The sequence below is a fragment of the Primulina tabacum genome, chromosome 13 (assembly GCF_025594145.1).
Source record: "Primulina tabacum isolate GXHZ01 chromosome 13, ASM2559414v2, whole genome shotgun sequence".
NCBI classification, from domain to species: domain Eukaryota; kingdom Viridiplantae; phylum Streptophyta; class Magnoliopsida; order Lamiales; family Gesneriaceae; genus Primulina; species Primulina tabacum.
In genome coordinates, this window is record NC_134562.1 from 29,054,554 (window position 1) to 29,079,335 (window position 24,782).

General features: G+C 33.8%; 1 protein-coding gene and 1 long non-coding RNA gene across 2 annotated transcripts; one reads left to right on the plus strand and one right to left on the minus strand.

The window, feature by feature from the left end:
- Positions 1-2,446: 2,446 nt before the first annotated feature.
- Positions 2,447-3,578, minus strand: LOC142522883 (uncharacterized). The gene has a single exon (XM_075626458.1). The coding sequence runs from the start codon at positions 3,489-3,491 to the stop codon at positions 2,709-2,711; it is 783 nt and encodes a 260-aa protein (XP_075482573.1). The 5' UTR covers positions 3,492-3,578; the 3' UTR covers positions 2,447-2,708.
- Positions 3,579-7,951: 4,373 nt separating this feature from the next.
- Positions 7,952-15,766, plus strand: LOC142523108 (uncharacterized). The gene is made up of 3 exons (XR_012814582.1): positions 7,952-8,388; positions 8,961-10,084; positions 15,619-15,766. It is a non-coding gene; the product is annotated as an uncharacterized LOC142523108 (long non-coding RNA).
- The last annotated feature ends 9,016 nt before the right edge of the window (positions 15,767-24,782 follow it).

A 24,782-nucleotide genomic window follows, 5' to 3' on the forward strand; every position in this document is an offset into this window, starting at 1 on the left:
CTTTGCGTGAACACTTACATTTCGAACCGTCTCTTATTAACATGCCAGCCAACCAGTGAAGTTATCATTAAGTAGGTCCATGACTTTTTCATACCCTAAATCGAAACCACATTTACCAACAAAGATTTATTTTTATAAACATAATACAGAGGTGATTAGATCATTCTCACTTTTTATAAAATCAACATCATCAAGTTCGATGAATTCATTTATCGTAGATGGTTTTTCTTTATTGCATATTCAATATTCATTCACCCTAATTGAAAGATAATTATTTCCTTCTAGAATTTGTAATTATCACCCTTGAGTTAAGGGGTATCACAATGTTTATTAGAGAACATAACAATATGTACTGCAAAATTTAATAAACATGCGTAGGGATGTAAATGAACCAAGACGCGTGCGAGCTACTTTGAGCTCGTCTTGATAAAAATCTCTTTCGAGATCGTTCCTCAAGCTTATCAAGCCCAAATCGAGCTTGATTCGAGCTCGACAATTTTATTGAGTCGAGTTCGATATCCGACTCACAAGTTCTCGAGCTCGACTAGTTTGTTGGGCCTTGAGTCTAATATTAACTTTCATTGTCCCACATCAAAATTTGAGTGTAAGAGGACTGATTGAAATACTATAAAATGAAAAGCTTAACCTTGAAATTTTCATATATTAGGTTGATCTTTTGGCAAAGAATTGCTTAATGAGCTCAAAAACCAGCTTGTTTAAAGAGCTCAAAAATGATTTTTTTAACGAGCTCGAAAACGAGCTCGCTTAAATAATCGAGCATCGAGCTCTAGTCAGACTCATTAAACATGATATGTGAGTTATTAATGAGCTTAAAAATTTCAAAAAGAGTCGAGCTCGAGCATCATGATAAAATATTGAATCGAGCTCGAACCTCTATATACTTTAAATGAGTTGAGCTCAAGTATGATACTGTTCGACTCTTTTACATCCCTAGAGATGCTTATTACTTAGAATATTTTGATGAAAATGTCTTTACCAATGTAAATCATATACAAAAAATCTAGTGACACAAAACTTGCACGTGAGCTAAAGTTTTAATTCAATTAGATTTTATACAACTTTATAATAAAACTATCAAAATAATTTTACTTAACTCCTGAGTTAAATTAAGAAAAATATATTTTGAAATTTTATTCTAATTAATCATATAAATATAATAAAAGTATTTGTGAGGTAAAATTTATTATATTTATATAATTAATCACAATTTTTGCCCAGAATGTGATCCAAACTCACTTATTGTATAATTTTGCATAATTAAAGGTGTTCAGGCTAAACCTCAATATTTAAAATATAGTTAACTAGACAATTTTTTGAGCTTCACATGATTATTTATATAATAATTATTTAACAACATAATCAACACTTTTCAGAAGTACTCTCAAGAATGATATGTACGGATAAGATCCTTTAAATACCTAATTTATAGATAGAGCAACATTTCTCAGGAAGATCAGTGACAAGTCATGACAATTTAAATCGGTCTATGAAAAACTCCTTCAAATTATGTTTTCATGTATATTTAATAATTTTTATTATTTAATTTTCTATATTATGGATCTATATAAGCCAATATTTAACTTAATTTGTTCATAAAAAACTATAGAATTAAATATAATTTAATATGAACAAGTTCTTCGTTTGCATAAAAAGAAATTCAACACAATATTTAATCGAATGAAAAGATAAGGAAAAAATGACAATATTTTACTTATCGTATCCAAATAAATTTTAAAATATGCAAAATATCCGTAATTTTGGTTGAATTTCGAAAATTACACAAAAATTAAAACAAGAATTTTTTTTTAGAAATTGCTAAATCGTATCAAAGCATATGTAAAACTCTGTTGTATCAACTATGATATTCACGGGAAATTTAAGGTCCGATTCGGGTAAGCGTCACTAGTACAGACGCGGGGTTTTGAAATTGTCTTGAGCCTGAAATCACGAAGAAGACCGTTAGAAGGGGGCCAGGAAGGTGTTCTGGCGTAACCTCTCCGACGCTCAAATCAGTGACTGAGGATATATGGGGGAGCAGCTAAGAGTGCTGCTGAAAACAATATAGTGAACGAATCAACCGTACGTTCAAACCTGCTATTTATAGGAGAATACCTTGGCCCTGATGGACTTCCCACCCAAATGTGGTCTAGACCTCCAAGATGTAATCCGGGCCTAGGGGGCCATGGGGTTTCAAACCATAAGAATTTATTCATGTTTACGCAACTTAATAACATGATAATCGAATGCGAAAAATGTATATATATATATATGAATTAATAGAAAGTAACACGTGTGAAGCAAAGGAAAATTATACAAAATAGGAAATAGCAACATTCCGAAATCACACAGGAAAACACAAATGCCAGACAAGATAATCATAATCCACACATCTAAAGCCTATAAATATATAATTTCACACACTGTCTTCTTCTTTTTTTCTTTTTGAAATTTCATTTTATATAACATATATATTGTAACATAAAATTCGTCTATTTATTTAAGAAATCTCCAGCCACTTTTGTGAAGTTCCCGAATCCACCACCTGCGTGGCTAACCTTCTCGCTTGCATCGGCTATGCCGCCTGCAGAAGGCTTCGGGAGACTTTCCTCCGAGTCCTCCGCATATCCTGAATCTCCGGAGTCGGTTCCTGCGGCTAAGCAGCCGCTTGAAGGCTTGTCTGAGATACCTTATTCTGTACCCTTTGCATGGTATTCACTTGCATCGGTGGCAGCTGCTGTTGGCTTCTTCCTGAAATCTTCTTCTGTACTTTCCTCATATTTATCCACTTTAGGCTGCTGATAGTCGTCACTTACATCAGTTTTTGTGGTGGCCCCGCCGCCGGCCTGAATGTCTGTATACTCGCCTACCGCATCAGTTTCCGTGGCAGCGCTGCCGCCTGACGTCTTGTTCGGCAAGCCATCAGCCTTTTCCTCTCCATAGACGTCACTTGTATCAGTTTTCACGGGGGCGTCTACGGCAGGCGGCTTACTAGACAAACCCTCCGTCTTGTTCTCCACGTATGATTTGTGCTTGGTGGACTCTTCAGTGCTTGCATCAGCTCCCTTGGTGGCAGCAGTTTCAGTCTCTGCCGCTTCAGTGGTGGGGGCAGCCTTTACACCAGCATCACACGTGGTGTCAGCGGCGGAGGTGGCGGCGGGTTTGGTATTGGAGGATTCATATTCTTTGAGATAACTCTCAGCCTGGTCGACATATTTACCAACTCCCTGCGTTTTATCAAGCTTCCCGTACTCGGAAGCGGCGTTAAGAATGTCAGCGGTGGCCCCGGCGACCTCAGTATTCTCATAGGTCGCCGGTTGATGGCTGAAATAAGACTGTGAGGCTCCGGCCACCACCTTGGCGCTGCTGAAAAGGTCAGTGTTGGAGGGTTCAGTGGTACTGTTTGGCTCCTGACTCTTCGAAGCTGGCTTGGAATGATCTGCAGGTTTGGTGAATTTTGAGAAGAAATCCATTGATGAAAAACTTGAGAATTAAATTAAAGCGGAGATTTGAGAAAACGAAGATTAATGGATGAACTGAGTTGGATTTGTGAGAAAAAAATGGAGGAAACAAGAAGATTATATAGGGGACTTTAAGGGACTTTTGCTTTCATCTGTGGCGGAGTGTCGATGACACGTGGCAGAATTATGATAGTTTAGCCTTCGAATTAGTTTAGATTAACTTTTCTTCCTTGATTTCATTTTTTTATGATATTTCATATTTGTATTTTAAAAAACTTATAAAACAATATCGATAAAAAAAAGTTTCACTTGATTTTAATAAAAAATATAGAGATTTTTTTTCATTTTTCCTCGAGTGTATTATTAACATCAGATACATTAGTAATATCTGACGTATGTCAGTAATATGTATGCATTATCAGTGGTCAGATAAAAAAAGTTAAAAGTGAAAATAACATATGAATTGTACTAAAACTAAAATTTAATCTTTTTTTAAAAAATAATAATCAAGATTCGACGAGTTACAAAACCAAAAATATAAGGTTATTTTATGTTTTTAAGCGAATAAGATGTTTGAAAATTTGAACGCGTGAATTTATTTATTTTGGATTGGTGAAACAATAGTGATTGGATTTTGATTACGTGAATAAATGAAAATTGACGAAATTATATTCTTTTAAAAAATTGACGAACTTAGTGAATTTTTTTTTATCTATTCTGTTTTATTAAGAGTGAGGATATGATAATAACTACTTAAGAGACACCAATTTTTCTTCCAACTTTACCCTTGTATGATACTAATATTGCACTTTTGTTTTTTATTTTTTATTTAATTTCAACACACTTTTATTTTTATTTTTTTTTTATTTCAACAATTCAAATATCAATTTAGTTCATTCATAATTTGTCAAATTTTACTTTAGTCCATTGATAAGAATAAAAAAGACTCTACACACATACACACGCGCATCGTGTGTGCAGAGTAACTAGTGTTTATAATTGAAGAGAAGCGCAATCTATATATATAGATAAATTAGCCATGGAAGTTGAAACTCTAGATAAACGAAAAGGTTGATAATGAGATTATAATATAATCTAAATTTTTTGGAAGAGAATAAATAATAACCTACTTATTTAATTAAAAATTGAACTTAAATTATTTTTACATTTAACAAATATTGGTTCACTAAACTAATAGCAAGACGGAATCGAATATACAAAGAGACAAAGAATCATAGTGTAACAAAAACAATTTTGTAACAAATATTAATTTTAGTAAAGCTATTTTATTTATATATATATTATATAGGGAACATTAAAAAATTGGTTAAATAATATTATTTCGACTTTTAATATATAAATCATTATAGTTTGATCTTAATTGACATGATATATTATATTTTATTTTCAACTTTTGATTTTTCCTTGTCCGATTAATAATATGACGTCGAACAAATCAATAATATCAGACGCCACGACAATAATATTCATCACTAAGCAAGTCAGTTACGATTGAACTAAAATCAAACTTTGATGACTCATATAAACGAAAAAAAAAACAATAACAACCCAATTTTTTTTAATATGATCAAAATTTTGTAATCTAAAATTCAAGTAAATACAAATACACAATCATATTTTGGAGTGATTGAGAGGTCGGGGCCTAGTATCTCACTCGATTATATTGACTTTTCTTTTCTTTTTTTTTTTTTCCTTTTTTTTTCCTTTTTCTATTTTTTGGGGCAACTTGAAAAGGGACATGTAATTAACTGTCGACAACTGCCACCTCTCGAAAAGTCCAACGTAGAAGCTATCAAATATTTCCACTGATTTATATGTGCACTAATCTTTAATAATAGTGTCGGCAAGGATAATTGTGTGGATATATTTTCTCCCCAAATAACTCCAAAATGCGAAAAAGTTTAATTTTAGGTTATATAATATGATATATAGTATCTTTAATAAATTATGAGACAAAAAATGGTGTCATGGTGATTTTTGATTTTTTTTTTTAAATATTTATTCAACTTGCAATGTAATATTTCATTATTTTTTACAATTATAGTGTAATATTAATTTAAATATAATAATTTCTTGTTGCATTATGGTCTCTCATTAATTTTTTAAAATTATTACAAGATCACAACAAATATGTTGCATCGGTTATTACTTATACAAAGTTAATTGTTCATATTCCATCAACTTTTTGATAAAATGGCATTTGTTTTCAATCAAATTAGTTATTACTAAAATTAAGTATATTGATTATAGAATGTTATGAAAAAAAATAAGTGCACATTAATGTCACCCTGCACAAATTTAAGAAATTTTTGACGAAATTAGCAAACAAAGTGTGATGGTATAAATAATACATAAGATTTTTTTTTTAATTTTTTGATCTTCTTATTTTATTTACTTATATTATATAAGTGCAGCATCATGCATATTTAACATGCAAATTTTTAATTACTTTTGTGTATTTTATTTCAGCAGTCATTTGGTTTTATATATAAGTTTTTTTTAATTACTTTTGTATATTTTATTTCAGCAGCCATTTGGTTTTATATATAAGTTTTTATAATCATGTACCGATTTTTCAGATATTAATATTTCATTTTTATAAGCTCGATTCTTGGATAATCATTAAGTTACAATAGCTCGATTCTTGAAATATTGAATACTGATGTACTAAATCGAGTTTGATTTTCTAATCAAGAGGAAAACTGTAAGGCCCTGTAATTAATTATCCGGTAATTTTGGCATAATTATAATAATTATTGAATTGTAAATTAAAAAAATTTATTATGCCAAATAAATTCAAAAAGTGTGTTAAAAATATGTATTTTAGAATATCGGAGAATCTAACGATATAAAATACATATATAGTTTAAATAACACACGAGAGCAAAATAATTACAGACCCGGAATAAATGGGCTTGAGTTATTATTTTAGTAACCAAATACAATATATATATATATATATATATATATATATATATATAAATATATATACTCAAACTTACCAAAAAGAGGAAAAGATATAGCAAGCCATTCCCGTAACTCACACCCCAACCCAACCCATCTCCTTTCCTTGCAATCCATTGGCTTCTTTGCTCCAGCTAGCTGCAGCTGCGCCGCCCGAAATTCTGAAGCCAAGCACCGTGAGATGCAGCTGAAGACGTAGCAGCCAGCATCCAACAGCTCCAGCCATGGCGTGCTTTTCCTGCGATGAATCGAAGATAAACTAGCTCTTTTTCCAGCTTCTTTCCGAGCTGTGTTGAGCGAGTTCTTGGTTCTTTAGAGTGTGTGGAGATCGTTTCTAGCTTCAATTCAGTTCATAGAAAGCTTTTGAAGGTAATCTCTAAGCCTAGGGTTTCAATTTTGTTCATGGAATTCTTATTGGGTTTCTGTTGGGAGTTTACACCTTTTGCGGCTGATTTTCGAGTTTATGTGTATTGTGCGCTAGGAATCTCGACTTGTGGTTTATATAGAACTTGTAGCTCTATTTGTTAGCTTTCTATAGCCGCTAGAATCATCGAATTTGGATAAGAAACGGATTTGATATGATTTTTCTACCAAAACGTGTCAAAATGGAATTTTGTGTTGGAGCTGTGTACAACACCTACCGTAATTCGGGTTTATGGCATGTTTGCACTCAGATTCTGGGTTTTTGGTTAAAACGAAAGTTGTAGAGCTATGTGTTGTCTTCGTAATGATATAAGATTCGTTAAATTCCATTAAGAATTGAGCAAGTTATGCTTGTTTTTCTGGAACTGTTCAGTGTTTGAGATTCTGTCCGCGAATTCGTAAGTAGCAGTGTGTTCATGGAAATTCTGAGAATAATCTACTGAGATTCTGAAGATGGTTTCAACTGGGGAAACTTAGATAATTGATTATCTTTCATTTCCAATTGGCGGATATTGATTTGAGTTAATATTGAGCGAGATATGAATTTTATGCTCTTTTGTGCCAAATCGAACATTGGTGTGGAATGTAGTTTTCATGATCGGCTTATTGTGGTTTTGTTTTAGGCCGAGAGTCTTGAAGAGAAGTTGATATTGGAGTTTCATGTTGGTACATGTATGTTACAGCTCGATAACATACAACGATAAAACATAAATTATGTTTAATTGCCATTCTGTGTTACATTGATCGTGTTTATGAATTGTTGACTGTTATAAATTGTTAAATGCCTTCGTTATGATCTATGTTTATTATTATGACATATTATTGGCATTTAGCATCGGGCATACTGTTATGACATTCATGTTGAGCCCTATCGTTCTTGTTAGCCCATTGTTGATATCCGTTGTTATCTGGCACTGTTGTTTATCTCGGGATCATTGTGTGGCTGATAGGCCTATACAAATTGGACCGTAGATGTGACTGAACAATCCCGTGGTTAGTGTAGCCTTTTGAGGTAAGCGCTGGGATTGTGTCATGTAGTTCGTTCTGTTGTGCCATCCTGTTATAGCGTATCAGCTGTATGGAGGCCTAGTCAGGGGTGTTTTCCAGCACAGCTTGGCATACCTCGCATACTTGGCAGGGCGGTTTAGCTGCTTGACGATGTAGCTCCCCTGTGTTGTTGCTCGAGCATTATTCCAGTTGTTATCGTACCGTTTGTTGGCTCCTGTTATCCCGATTATTCGTTGAGCCTTTCATGCATTGCATATCACATTTCATTATATGATTATGCATGATTTCTGTTATTGTTGTTATTGTTGGACTGTTTCATACCAGAATCCTAACCTCAGTTGTTTACTGGGGGGGCTGCTGTGGTTGCTTTTGGGCACCATGGTAGATCTCCCGAGTCGTTTTGCAGCATCAGGCCGAGGTTCCGCCAGTGGAGCTCGGGATTGAGGTTGGATTGCTTGGTTCTGTTCAGTGGAGTCTCCCAGTTAGTCTATATGTATGTCTTGGGTTTGTTTCAGTCTTGTATTGTAGTCTAATTGCCGAGGAGATGCCCCCGTGTATCTGTATTGGTATTTGGTTGTTTTTGCAATGTTCTGAATCGACTCTGTGATATTTATGATCTGATGAGTATTTGATAAGTTCTAATTTCTGTTTAGTCCTGGCCAGTGCGGCTATAGGTTGTTTTACCTTAGTTTTGTTTTAATGACTCTAGTTGGAGTATATTTTGATATAAATTGCTGCTTGAGTTTTTCGGGATGTCCTATTTACGGGGAGGTCATGCCGAAATTTTTCTAGGCCTTGAGATCCGTTTTAAATTATTTTAAACCATTTCCGCTGTAAATCTAAATCAAACCATTATTGTTTGATCATTATTTGACATTAGAGTAAATGGGCCTCACATCTTGGTATCAGAGCGTAAACTGGGATACGCTCGAACTAGAGTCTAGGACACTCGAGTCTTGGCACTAAAATGGTTGTTGCGCCTGTGTATGCTACTTGACAGAATGTTTATGTGATTATATGATCTATTTACTTCCATTCTAATTGTTTTGGTGTTTTATCGTATAGAATGGAGGGAGGTGGGGAAATTCCTGTTGATGAGATTCCTCTAGCTCGAGGTCGAGGTCGTGGGCGTGGTAGACCTCGTGTCCGGGTTGTTGATGATACTTTTGTGGAGCAAGCTGCTGATCAGTTAGAGCATCTTAGGATGGATGAGTTAGTTGCGCGTTTCCATTCTATGCATCCTCCTCGATTCAGTGGTTCGGAGGGAGCTGAGAAAGCTGAGTTATGGATTTCTGAGATTGAGGAATTGTTCGATTTGATTGAGTATCCTCCAGAGTGTCGATTGAGATTAGCTGTGCATTAGTTGAAAGATCGTGCCAAAATGTGGTGGTCTACTACATTGATGACTTTAGATGCTCAGAGGATCATTCCATCATGGGATATATTCAAGCTGAAGTTTAAGGAGAGTTATTGTCCTCCATCATTCTACAGTTCTAAGGCTTCTGAGTTTCATAACCTGAAACAAGGCGATATGTCAGTTGCGGATTATGCGGATACTTTTTATGCTATGCTGAGATATGCTCCTCATGTGGTTGCGAGTCAGGATGCTGTCGTCGAAAGTTTCATTGAAGGATTGAACGGTCATCTGCACCCTTTTGTTTCTACCGGTAAGCCACTGAATTATCTTGAAGGAGTGGAAATAGCAAAAAGGGTTGAAGCTAGTCTTAAGAGGAGTGGCAATCGAGTTCCTACCCAACATCATCAGTCGGGGAGATAACAATTCAGTTCATCTGGTTCTGCATCTCTTCGTCCACGTGAGAAACAATTTAAGAAGCCTGGTTTTAGTTCTTCGAGTTCAAGGAGTTCGGGGAACCGCGGGGGATATCGCTATAGTGGACCTTACTGTGATCACTGTGGAGGCAAGAATTCCAGTAATCGGTGTGTTGGAGTTCAAGGGGTTTGTAATGTTTGTGGTCGGCCGGGCCATTTTGCTAGAGTTTGTCCTAGTAAGACGGGGAAATCAGCCCAGACAGGTAGTGGAGCTCAAGGTAATAGAATTCCAACTGCGTCCCAGTCTTCCCATCAGCCTAGTCGCCCTTCGCATCAGAGTAGATGGCAAGGTGGTCAACAGAATCAGTCATCTGCTCATGTATTTGCCTTGACTGAGGATGAGGCTCAGGCAGCTCCAGGTACTGTAATTACTGGTAACTCTACTCTATGTGGTTATATAGTACGAGTGTTATTTGATACTGGAGCATCTCATTCCTTTGCTTCTCATGCATTCGTTGTTTCGCATGATCTTCGCACCACTAGTATGAATTCCAATCTATCTGTTGCTACTCTGATGGGCAAAATGATTATCACTGATAATGTGGTGTTCAATGCGATTTTGTTTCACGATGAAAATGTTCTATATCTGAATCTCATAGTTCTACCTATGCATGACTTTGATTGCATCGTTGGTATGGATGTTTTGACTACAAATTGTGTCACTGTTGACTGTTATCGAGGAATAGTTCGTTTCAGACCTAGCTTTGCTCCTAAATGGAATTTCTATGGTCGTGGTTCTCAAGCCAAGATTCCTCTAGTTTCTGCCATTGAAATGAATCGATTGTTAGATTCTGGTCATGAAGGTTTTCTGGTTTATGCTGTGGATCTATCGCAAGATGAGCGACGAATTTCTGATATTCCTGTAGTCCGTGAGTTTCCTGATGTGTTTCCAGAAGAGATTCCTGGTTTTCCACCAGAACGAGAAGTTGAGTTCAGTATCGAATTAATGCCAGGAACTGAACCCATATCTCGAGCACCATATCGTTTAGCCCCTGTTGAGCTGAAAGAACTGAAAGAACAATTGCATGATTTGTTGAGTAAAGGTTATATTCGTCCGAGTTCTTCACCGTGGGGTGCACCGATTCTATTTGTCAAGAAGAAAGATGGTACGATGCGGATGTGTATTGATTATCGGCAACTGAATAAGTCTACAGTCAAGAATAAATATCCACTCCCTAGGATTGATGACTTATTTGATCAGTTGCAAGGTACTTCGGTGTATTCTAAGATTGATCTTCGTTTAGGGTACCATCAAGTGAGAGTTAGACAAGAAGATGTGCCGAAAACAGCTTTTCGCACGAGATACAGACACTTTGAATTTTTGGTTATGCCTTTTGGTTTGACCAATGCTCCTGCTGTGTTTATGGACTTGATGAATCGAGTATTTCGTAAATATCTCGATCGTTTTGTGATTGTATTCATCGATGATATTCTTGTTTATTCCAAGTCCGAGGAAGAGCATGTTAAACACTTGAGGATAGTTCTTCGAATTCTTCAAAAGAAGCAGTTGTACGCCAAGCTATCCAAGTGTGAGTTTTGGTTAGATAAAGTGGTATTTCTGGGCCATGTCATATCTCAACATGGTATTTCTGTCGATCCAAGTAAAGTGGAAGCAGTTCTGAACTGGGCACGACCGACCAATGTGCCAGAGATTCGTAGTTTCATGGGTCTAGCTGGTTATTACCGGAGATTTATCGAAAATTTCTCAAAGATTGCTAGACCTATCACTCAACTGACTCAGAAAAATCAGAGATTCATTTGGTCTGATGAATGTGAGTCAAGTTTTGTCGAGTTAAAGAAGAGATTGACTTCTGTACCAGTTCTTACCATTCCAAGTGGTTCTGGAGGATTTGTGGTTTGCACGGATGCATCTAATCGAGGTCTAGGTTGTGTTCTGATGCAGCATGGCAGAGTTGTGGCCTATGGTTCTCGTCAGTTGAAATCGCATGAGTCTAAGTATCCTGTTCATGACTTGGAATTGGCTGCTATCGGTTTTGCTCTCAAGATTTGGAGACATTATTTGTTTGGGGAGCAATTTGTAATCTATTCTGATCACAAAAGCTTGAAGTATCTGTTCTCTCAGTCAGATCTGAATATGAGACAGAGACGTTGGATGGATCTTTTGAAAGATTATGATTGTGAGATCCAGTATCATCCGGGAAAAATGAATGTCATTGCTGATGCTTTGAGTCGTAAGGCTGTTGACGCTAATTTATCCTCGATTCATGTTTCTAAGTTACGAGAGGATATTTGTACTTCTGGGTTGGATTTTCAAATCCAAGGTAATGCTGTTTGTGTATCTCAGATTTCTATTGAGCCAGAGTTGATTCAGATTGTAAAGTCAGCTCAGAAAACTGATGATCAAGTTCTGAAATCTTATGAGTTAGTATCTCAAGGACACCAATCTGGTTTCTCAATTCACTCATATGATTCTCTTCGATTGAATGGTAGATTGGTTGTCTCAAATATTCCTGAATTGCGTACAGCCATCCTTAAAGAAGCTCATTGTACTCGATATAGTATCCACCCAGGAGGAAGGAAAATGTATCATATTCTACGACCTCAGTTTTGGTGGAAGAATATGAAAAAGGATGTAGCTGAGTTTGTCTCGTTGTATGATATGTCAGCAAGTCAAAGCGGAACGAATGAGACCGGGAGGATTATTGCATAGCCTGGAGGTTCCTCAGTGGAACTGGGAGCACGTGGCTATGGATTTTGTCACGCATTTGCCACGTACTTCTCGTCATTTCGATGCCATTTGGGTGATTGTCGACAGATTATCTAAATCGGCACACTTTATTCCGTATGAGAGGACGTATTCGTACAAGAAAATGGTTCGTCTGTATATTGAAAATGTTGTGAGACTTCATGGAGTTCCAGTTGCAATAGTCTCAGATCGTGACCCTAGATTCACATCAAAGTTTTGGACTAGTTTCCAAAAAAAAATGGGTACACGACTTGCGATGAGTACTGCGTACCATCCTCAGACAGATGGTCAGACAGAGCGTACGGTTCAGACACTAGAGGATCTGCTTCGAGCTGTAGTCATGGATTTTAAAGACAGTTGGCAGGAAGCTTTACCACTAGTAGAATTTTCATATAACAACAGTTTCCAGGTGACTATAGGTATGACTTATTTTGAAGCTTTGTACGGCAGACGATGTCGATCACCTCTTTGTTGGGATGAATTTGGTGAGAAGCAGTTGACTGGACCTGACATTGTTTAGGAAATGCATGATAAAGTCCATTTGATTCGTCAGAGAATGAAAGCTGCCCAAGATCGGCAAGCTAGTTATGCTAACAGACGTCGTCGACCTCTAGAATTTCAAGTTGGAGATTTTGTATTTCTGAGGATCTCTCCGTTTAGAGGTGTTGTTCGTTTTGGTATGAGAGGTAAGTTGTCACCTCGTTTCGTTGGCCCCTACGAGATTGTTGAGCGTATTGGGATTTGCGCTTATCGTTTGGATTTGCCACAGTCTTTATCTGGCATCCATGACGTTTTCCATGTTTCTATGTTTCGTAAGTATGAGCCCGATTCGTCTCATGTGATTCAACCTAATGAGGTTGAACTTGATCCGTCTTTATCGTATACTGAGTATCCTGTTTGTATCTTGGAGTAAAGATAAAGTTTTACGCAATAAAGTTATACCACTTGTACGTGTTCAATGGTCGAGGCATGGCGTAGAAGAATCAACGTGGGAAACAGAAGAGAAGATGAGAGCATCTTATCCATATCTGTTTGATTCTTAGTAATGCTTTGTTGGTTTTGTATCGTGTGTAAGATGTATGTGTATAAACAGAAATTTCGAGGATGAAATTTGTTTTAAGGGGTGGAGAAGTGTAAGGCCCTGTAATTAATTATCCGGTAATTTTGGCATAATTAGAATAATTATTGAGTTGTAAATTAAAATAATTTATTATGCCAAATAAATTCAAAAAGTGTGTTAAAAATATGTATTTTAGAATATCGGAGAATCTAACGATATAAAATACATAAAGAGTTTAAATAACACACGAGAGCAAAATAATTACGGACCCGGAATAAATAGGCTTGAGTTATTATTTTAGTAACCAAATACAATATATATATATATATATATATATACTCAAACTTACCAAAAAGAGGAAAAGATATAGCAAGCCATTCCCGTAACTCACACCCCAACCCAACCCATCTCCTTTCCTTGCAACCCATCGGCTTCTTTGCTCCAGCTAGCTGCAGCTGCGCCGCCCGAAATTCTGAAGCCAAGCACCGTGAGATGCAGCTGAAGACGTAGCAGCCAGCATCCAACAGCTCCAGCCATGGCGTGCTTTTCCTGCGATGAATCGAAGATAAACCAGCTCTTTTTCCAGCTTCTTTCCGAGCTGTGTTGAGCGAGTTCTTGGTTCTTTAGAGTGTGTGGAGATCGTTTCTAGCTTCAATTCAGTTCATAGAAAGCTTTTGAAGGTAATCTCTAAGCATAGGGTTTCAATTTTGTTCATGGAATTCTTATTGGGTTTCTGTTGGGAGTTTACACCTTTTGCGGCTGATTTTCGAGTTTATGTGTATTGTGCGCTAGGAATCTCGACTTGTGGTTTATATAGAACTTGTATCTCTATTTGTTAGCTTTCTATAGCCGCTAGAATCATCGAATTTGGATAAGAAACGGATTTGATATGATTTTTCTACCAAAACGTGTCAAAATGGAATTTTGTGTTGGAGCTGTGTACAACACCTACTGTAATTCGGGTTTATGGCATGTTTGCACTCAGATTCTGGGTTTTTGGTTACAAAGAAAGTTGTAGAGCTATGTGTTGTCTTCGTAATGATATAAGATTCGTTAAATTCCATTAAGAATTGAGCAAGTTATGCTTGTTTTTCTGGAACTGCTCAGTGTGTGAGATTCTGTCCGCGAATTCGTAAGTAGCAGTGTGTTCATGGAAATTCTGAAAATAATCTACTGAGATTTGAAGATGGTTTCAACTGGAGAAACTTAGATAATTGAGTTATCTTTCATTTCCAATTGGCGGATATTGATTTGAGTTAATATTGAGCGAGATATGAATTTTATGCTCTTTTGTGCCAAATCGAACATTGGTGTGTAATGTAGTTTTCATGATCGGCTTATTGTGGTTTTGTTTTAGGCCGAGAGTCTTGAAGAGAAGTTGATATTGGAGTTTCATGTTGGTACATGTATGTTACAGCTCGATAACATACAACGGTAAAACATAAATTATGTTTAATTGCCATTCTGTGTTACATTGATCGTGTTTATGAATTGTTGACTGTTATAAATTGTTAAATGCCTTCGTTATGATCTATGTTTATTATTATGACATATTATTGGCATTTAGCATCGGGCATACTGTTATGACATTCATGTTGAGCCCTATCGTTCTTGTTAGCCCATTGTTGATATCCGTTGTTATCTGGCACTGTTGTTTATCTCGGGATCATTGTGTGGCTGATAGGCCTATACAAATTGGACCGTAGATGTGACTGAACAATCCCGTGGTTAGTGTAGCCTTTTGAGGTAAGCGCTGGGATTGTGTCATGTAGTTCGTTCTGTTGTGCCATCCTGTTATAGCGTATCAGCTGTATGGAGGCCTAGTCAGGGGTGTTTTTCAGCACAGCTTGGCATACCTCGCATACTTGGCAGGGCGGTTTAGCTGCTTGACGATGTAGCTCCCCTGTGTTGTTGCTCGAGCATTATTCCAGTTGTTATGTACCATTTGTTGGCTCATGTTATCCCGATTATTCGTTGAGCCTTTCATGCATTGCATATCACATTTCATTATATGATTATGCATGATTTCTGTTATTGTTGTTATTGTTGGACTGTTTCATACCAGAATCCTAACCTCAGTTGTTTATTGGGGGGGCTGCTGTGGTTGCTTTTGGGCACCATGGTAGATCTCCCGAGTCGTTTTGCAGCATCAGGCCGAGGTTCCGCCAGTGGAGCTCGGGATTGAGGTTGGATTGCTTGGTTCTGTTCAGTGGAGTCTCCCAGTTAGTCTATATGTATGTCTTGGGTTTGTTTCAGTCTTGTATTGTAGTCTAATTGCCGAGGAGATGCCCCCGTGTATCTGTATTGGTATTTTGTTGTTTTTGCAATGTTCTGAATCGACTCTGTGATATTTATGATCTGGTGAGTATTTGATAAGTTCTAATTTCTGTTTAGTCCTGGCCAGTGCGGCTATAGGTTTTTTAACCTTGGTTTTGTTTTAATGACTCTAGTTGGAGTATATTTTGATATAAATTGCTGCTTGAGTTTTTCGGGATGTCCTATTTACGGGGAGGTCATGTCGAAATTTTTCTAGACCCTGAGATCCGTTTTAAATTATTTTAAACCATTTTCGCTGTAAATCTAAATCAAACCATTATTGTTTGATCATTATTTGACATTAGAGTAAATGAGCCTCACAAAAACAATCAAAATAATCCTTCGTAAAAATAGAATAAACATTTTGGTAAAATACTTAAATGATACGCAAGTTGAATATGTAAAAACATTTTTTTAAATCATTTCATCAAACACTTGATATGCAATACTTTGGTATTTGAAATGCACAAAATGTTTCAACATTGCATCTTATAAACAGTAGCAATAATAAGTAAATATGATAAATATATAGACACAGATTTATTTTTTATGGATATCGGAGATTAACAGCCCATACGTCACTTCTTCTTCCCATTGGGAATGATCCACTAGAATAATTTGATTTATATAACTCCTTGTACAAATTCATTTTAATTTAAGACTTATCTCTTGTCTAATTGAAACTCGTAGCACACTCTCGATTGTAGGTCACGACCTCACAATTCGCATAATGTTTAATGTCTTTTATGTCAAAACTACATACACAATCTTTAATGTCTTTGTGTGAAAACTCACTCAACTAAAATTTGAAGCTCAACTCTCATGTATATGCATGAGTGATTGTGTGAGGATTTAATCCATTACGATGTAAGTATCTCGCAAATGTATCCACAAACTTGAGCTTGCTTTTATTCTAGTTAATTTCTTCATATTTGCTGATTATGCTTTAAATCTCCCTCCAAAGCTTATATATAATATTCAAGATGTTGTATATATAGTCTCCAAAAGTGATATATATATTAGACACAAGAATATGACCGTTTGCAAAGTTTATGTACTGTTTTTATATTAAAACGATTGTTTCCATCTTGATGGCCCTTTTCCTGAACCTAGCTGATTTTGAGGTCTGCTGTTGGACTTTTCAGCTAGACTGATAATTCAATTTGACTCGTCAGCTAGACTAAACCAAACTGATGAGGTCTGCTGAAATCAGCAAGGCTGATTTTAGCATTTACAAAAATCGTATTTTCATCATCATTTATCAGTATCTTACACTCTGATACATACTTTGACTTGTGAAGATGATTTGTAGATCATTATATTAGCTTCGTAACGCATATCGAATCGTTCCATTTAGATAACCATTTAGATAACTGATCAGCAAAACCGATGAGCTTTGCTACTAATAGTTTGACTAGAAAACATCTTATTTAGCTTTATGATGTAAAATACGACTTGTCCCAAATTGCATTTTCAGTTCCATCGCTTTAGCGGTTGATCATTTGCATCACCGAGTTGATAGATATCAATGAAGCACAGCTTACCAGATTTTCAGTTTGACTAAATTTGAGTTAGAGTAAATATGTTAGAAATATAATACAAGTTTTGTTATCATCAAATTCAAGACTGTTATAGTTTCTAAACCTAATATATTTTATAAAATTAAATGCATGACAATTGTTTTTGTAAATTAAGATATCAATGTTTGCTTTTACATTATAAAATACAAAATAATAGTCCATATATCCGAACAAGAATATCAAAGTTGAATTAGAATAATACTATATGTTTTATGTCACAATTAAAAAAGAGACACCTCGAATTGGTAATTTGTATGCTGACTATATATTATAAAAACATATATTGTAATATTAGACATGGCAAAAAAAAAAACCGTTACTCTAAATAATATAAAAAATTATCTTAATTTTATCAAAATATTATCCAAATTTAAACCACTATATAAGGTTTTACAATTATTAAGAAAGCAATATTGTCCTTACTAAGATGCATGAGAGTAATCGAGACATAGTTTTTGAGCTATTATTTAATTTAAAATATTTGAATTGCATTATTATTATCAGCTATGACTTTTGATAAGTCACCAAGCGTTCGATCATATGATTGGTATCAGAGTCAAGTTCACTATTCAATTCACATGGATTGTGATGAGTAAAATATTCGGAGACAGATTTTTGATAAAGCAATTATTGTCCTTCCTAGAAAACGATTGAAACATGACTCTTAGATTGTTGTATATTTTAAAACATTTGAGTTATACTATTATAAATATTATAATTTTTGGTAAAACGAACGTTCTAAATCCTCTAAGTGTACTCTCTAAAATTTTTACAAAAAAATTAGTGAACTCTATTTTTTTTAATGAATTATATATACATGTTATATGACAAAAAGTTTTATATATATATATATGTGTGTGTGTGTGTGTGTGTGTGTTATAGGGTCAGATTATAGTTTAGAGGGCGATGGATAAACTATTTAAAATTTTTCGTCTAAATCATGTCAAATACGTCTGGTCTTGATTGTGTTAAATATCAAGACCAGATTTTTTCAACTCTTGAGAAATGGTCGGACCACAGATTGTGCGGAAACAATATAATAAATCTTATGACTAATTTATACTCAAATAAGACAATTTAAATAAGATAAATAAACGCAATAAAGAAATAACACAAATGTTTTTTATGGGTGCTCGGAGACTCAAATTCCTTTATCGTCATATCTTTGACTTATATAAAGATTTCATTAGAAGACTTTGATTTTGCAAAACTTATAACAACCTGTTTCAATCTTAGGACATATCCTCTGCCTAAATTTAAACTACTAGTAGATGAGCATGAATGCAAAGGCATTGATGTTGGCGTTCTTTCTTACTTTATCATACATTCATTTAATGAGCAGATTTGACATTTATCAAATGTGATAGAAAACAGACACTGCAGCAAAAATCTACACAGACTTTTGTGGAAAACATTCTAATCTTCTGACATCCTGTTTGTTGGGTATGATCACTCTACCAACGTTTTTGAAAAAGTAAGTAATATCCTTGTAAGATGTGTTAAATCGATCTTTTATAGATATTATTGGATACAGTGAACGGTTGAGTAGTTTACCACAGACTAATATGCATGAGGCGGTCGAGCAGCTTAGTATTGCGAGACCTGTCGAAAGGATTCTAATGAAACGGTTGAGTGCTTATAATACAGAGCAAACAATAAATTGTATAACACAATAAGTTATTGTTTGTCGTCATTAAGACTAAAGGAACTAACAATATATATATATATATATATATATATATATATATATATATATATATATATATAACCCTGATGTTAGATTAAAAACATGTTATAACCTTGCATTTTTTTAAATAAACACAACTTGCAGGTATTGATTTTAAAAAACGCAAAGTATTAAAGTATCATTAATTTTGAAAGGGATTGTTGTTCATAAACGTACATGAAATTAATTAAAATATTATAATGTGTGTATCAGTAGTTAGTGTTGTGCTCTGGTGTTGTTAACACGAGCACACAACATGCAGCGGAAATTAAGTATTAACACACAAATATAACTTTAATAAATTAATATCATATTTAAATTATGCACAAGTACGAATACTTGTGCGATGCCTCATGACAAAAAATTCACTAGAAAAATTATGTAAATCGTTTACACCAAAACAATACTAGTGAGAATAACAAAACCAAATTCCTTGACACTCCAGGAATTAAAAATGCATCAAAATAAATCACATAAAAACTAGATGCATAAAATAAAAAACGTATTGCTTAAAACCAAAGAAACCACTATTCGATCAACACTCTGCGTCAGTGTTGTTCTTGAGTGTTGGCAACACCAATCAGCAACACAGTATATGTGAATCAATCACACAAAATCTTCAACACGAAAATCTTCAATATTTGAACTCTCTGTGTGTTCCAAAAAATCAGCAGCTCTCATACGCTGTAAAGTGATCAACCGATCACACAAAAACGTAGATCAAATATATGTTGGACTCTTCTAATTTCTTCTATGTGAAAATCTTCCTAGTCCAACACACCAAACGCCTCTCTCCACAAAAAGCATCTTCTCTCTCTAAAGCCATTCTTCTCTCTCTCTACACAGCACTCTCAAAGCCCCATGTACGGCTATATGACTATATATATTTAAATCCATGATTTGACCTAAAAGTTATTCCATAAAAGAGTCCTACAAAATATGGAAACAAGATTTTCATTAGATAAAAAACTCTTTTAAACAAGAATAAAATATGACAGAGATAAAAATCATATTAAAAACAAATCATTAAATATCTAGATATAAATCAATCAAGTTCTTATCATCTAAAAATAAATCAAGAAAGATCTCATAATCTAGAAATAAGTAAACCAAGATATTATCATTTAGAATTAAATCAAGCAATATTTGACAATCTAGAAAGTCAAAATTTTAAATTGATAATATCAATTTAGCAAAATAATAAAATATTTCTTTCAAATGTCATATAAAATGATGTGTTTTTTTAAGTTTCCACAAGATGCTAAGTAAATAACATTTACCTAATTAAACATAATTTGGGGGCTAATAAAGTTGTTGTTGGGCGTCGGCCGTCGGTACCACTGGGTTGAACCCACCATTTATTATAATTTACTAATATCACTGACTTTTTATCAGTTTCATGAAGTATTTATTAACTTCTCCTCTTGACCAAATTCAGTGTCCCATGCCTCACTCATGCAATGAATGTGGGGAAGACAGTTAAGATATCACGTGAGATGTTAACAGTGATCTATATTTATAATAAAAAATAATATTTTTAATATAAAAATAAATTTTTTAATAAATAAGATCGAGTTAGAGATTTGTCTTATAAAATCTACCCGTGAGATAGTCTTATGGAAGTTTTGTGTATATATAAATCAAATATAAAAACTATTATTATTTTTTTATCTAAGAGCTGACTCGTGAGCCTACTAACGAACATGTTCACGACTAACAAGCCAAATATTGTAAAACTTGAGTTTGATTCATTTATCTTAACGAGTCTCATTAAACGAGCTCAAACGAGTTTTTTATCGAATCGAGCTCCGAATATTATGTTTTATTGACATGTGTATATTTATACCAAGGGCTAGATTGAGCTTCAATCAGTCAAAGTCCCAACTGTATAGGTTATGTACATTTAGTTATATGGGTTTCGATATCATATTCGGGCAGAAAAATTTAAATGTGATTCAACATCATGTAGTGTAGAGAGTAGGAAATCATATCATAAATATAGAGTAATATCTATAATTATGAATTTTGTTTAATTTTAAAAAATACACTATATCACGAAACATTATATAATTAAATTAATTTTTCAAGATACTTTTAAAAACTAAAATAAACTCTTCTTTTGCCCATTTGCGCAATTATTTTTAAAATCAAATTTTAATTACTGAAATATAATCTAACATTCTCTATTAAAATTATATAATATTATTTTCATAAAAAAATTATAGAATATTTATATATCAAATTTAGGATACTAGTATGTTGGGTGCAATAATTGTCCCTGCTTGGTAGAGCGATCGAATCGTGGTGCTTGAGCTGTTGTGCGGCTTAAAAGATTTGAGTTGCACCATTACTACTAGCTATAGCTTTTGGTAAAGCGGCAAGCGCTCGGTCCTACAATTGGTATCAGAGCAAATGTCACAGGTTCGATTCTCATTGATTGCAAGGAGTGCAATTATTGGGAGGGAGATTGTTTGGTGCAATAATTGTCCCTGCTTGGTAAAGCGATCAAATCGTGGTGTTTGAGCTGCTGTGCGGTTTAAAATATTTGAGTTGCACCATTACTACTAGCTATAACTTTTGGTAAAGCGGCAAGCGCTTCGGTCCTAAATAGTATATTAAATTTTTTTTGTATCATTATTTGCAAGATTAGTATTTAATAAATTGAAAATTCAAATAAGTTCAAATATACATTAATCAAGAGAATAAAAAATCAACATTATTAAAGGGTATCTTGACCCGTAGTTTTTTTTTTTAATCTTTAATTGTTTTCACGTAAAATAATTGTAGATATTCAATTCGAACCCAACTCATTTTCCCGTCCTAATTCATTTTAGCCTAAGAATAGTTTGGTATATGATAAGATAGCTACATATATATAAACATCCAAGATAGATTTTTTTTACTACTTGAAGGACCATTTAGCATATTGGGATGAAAAATGATGTATCTCCGATTATATACGTATATATAACATAATGATTTATAATTTAAAGAAGAGCATTATTTATTTATTTCTTTCATTATATTACAATATTTTGATTTGATCTAAAATATACAAATGTAATATTTTTGCAGGTTTCTCGCTAGATTTTTTTTTGTTTTAAAAATTTTCATAATTTTTATAATCTTTAAATAAAATATTAAATATTACTCTTAAAATTTAAGATTTCATATTTTAACCAAGCTTTATTAGTAGTATAAAAAATATTTTTCAGTTAATTTTAAGAACACATAAAAAATGTTGTGATGTACAAAATTTTAATTTACCAATAATTTGTTAACTTTGTTCTGATTAAATATTTTGTTAACCAGATTTTGTTATTTCATATAACAAAAAATTCACCGAATATCTAAAATTTTTAGAACATAAAAATATTAATTTGAACTATACTCAATTACATATACATGCGCTTATAAATTTTAAAATTAAAGCATATATGTTTTTTATATTATGAATATATTGATACAAATTAACAATGATTTTGGTAGACAGTATTTTACTTTAAAATAAAAATTTATTAGTATTTATATTTATTTTAAAAGATATATTTAAAAATAAAATAAATTAGCGCACAATAAAAAAGTATAATATGGAGTAGAATATTAAAAACATAAAAGTGTTGAAGCACTCGATTCAAAAAATTTGAAATAAAGCATCTATTAAAAGCATAAAAGTGTTGAAGAACTTGATTCAAAAAATTTAAAATAAAGCATAAACTAAGATGGAAATAAAATTAATTGAGTAAAATGAATTTTGTTAATATATTTTGTGTATTTCCTAAATTTAAAGATATTTACATATTTAACTACTAAATTTTTGAGTAATTAAACTTTTATATAACTTATTTTAGGAATTTGAAATTACTAATAAAATTACTAAAAATAAATAACAATTGATTGAATGGGTAAAATTGTCAATTTAGGATATAAAAATTGATGATGGAATGTGTTAGAACAATTCAAGAACGTTTTAGTCTTGGTAATTGACAAATAGCATAATCAAGCTATTTCAAGTCTAGCTGCTTTTAAATGTATTTCAGATTTTTTGGACCGCTAGACCGGATCAATCTGTTCAGACAGTGCTTAAGAAGATCAAGTCGTCCAGGCTAAGAAGCCAAGACGCAGAAATATCTGAACTCAAGCTATAAATTTATCATCTATCAAAATTAACCAACAGTCTAAAGTGTTCAAACCGTTGAAAATAAAGTTGCATTGCCGTCGGTCTGAAAAGAGTTAATCTAAAAGGGTACTAGAGTCAAGACGTTCAAATAGTTGCTTCATTTGGAAATATTATACAGTATCATATCAACCTCCAAATGACAGAAAGCTACCTAATTTGGACATGATATGTCATCTTTATGGAAAGCAAAGGACTTGAAATCGCTAAAGCACAAGCAACATTAATGAACATTTAATGATATGAAAATGACTTGTCCATTATGTTGAAAAATAGTACAGATGATCGTTGAAAATAAAATCTGACCGTTGGAGTTTTTCAACTATGAATATGAAGATTTTAAACATGAATAACTCTCTCGACCAATTAACTGCAAATTATTCTTAAGCTTGCATATTTCAAAGATCTCGATACACTTAATCTTTCGATTTCTAGTATCTCATTCAAGCACATTTTTATCAGAATCATATCGGATAATCAATGATCAATCTGTGCTACACCAACAACTCAAGCCATAAAGTCTGACCGTTGGGTTTTATGCTTGTTGTCTGGTGAAACGGAAGGTTCTTAAATATCCATAACTGCAAATGATCACTAAGAGTTTTAGTAGACAATGATAAGTCCTAATTGAAGTAGGTTTTTACAAGACGTAATAAAATCAAAGTCTTTTAGTGGAAACCTTCCTAAGTGGAAGAATCGTTGGTATAATACTTTTATCTCCGAGCATCCATAAAAATATCTGTGTTATTACATTACACATTTACGTTCATGCAAAGTCTATTTCAAGCTTTTTATTGTTAAACTGCCAAGTATAAATTATCACTAGTCAAGTCGGATCATTTTAGTACTTACACTTTTTATTGGTCCAACAAGTCTAACCGTTCAAATCAGATCATTTTAACAAAATTCTTATGTTTTCCAAAGAAGATTATGATGACTGAAAAATACGTATGCAGACACTTCTTGCCACTCAAGACGATAACATGTGGTATGTCATCACTGACGGTACAATGAAGATACTAAAAAAAAATACAGACATTGCATTATCTGATGGTGCTCCATATATGTTCAAGAAGCACCGGTCGAAGTGGACGTACTAAGAACAAGAAGAAAGCAAACCTTGACAAAGTGGCCAATGACATATTGTACAGGACTTTGGACAAGAACATGTTCAGCCAGATCAAGACATGTACAATAGGCAAATAAATTTGGGAAAAGTTGACCCAACTCTGTGAAGGCAATGATCAAACCAAGGATAACAAGATGACTGTTGCAATCCAGAAGTTTTATAATGCTAAAATGAAGTTCGGAAAGACTCTTAATGAGTTCGATGAACAATTTAATAGTATCATTATTGAACTTATTTCTCTTCGTAAACAATATTCTATCATGAGATTGATTGTATCGAAGGTTATGACAACACTACCCAGAGAATGAGATGTGAAAATGGTGGATATGAGAGAGTCCAAAGATCTCATAAATATTTGATCT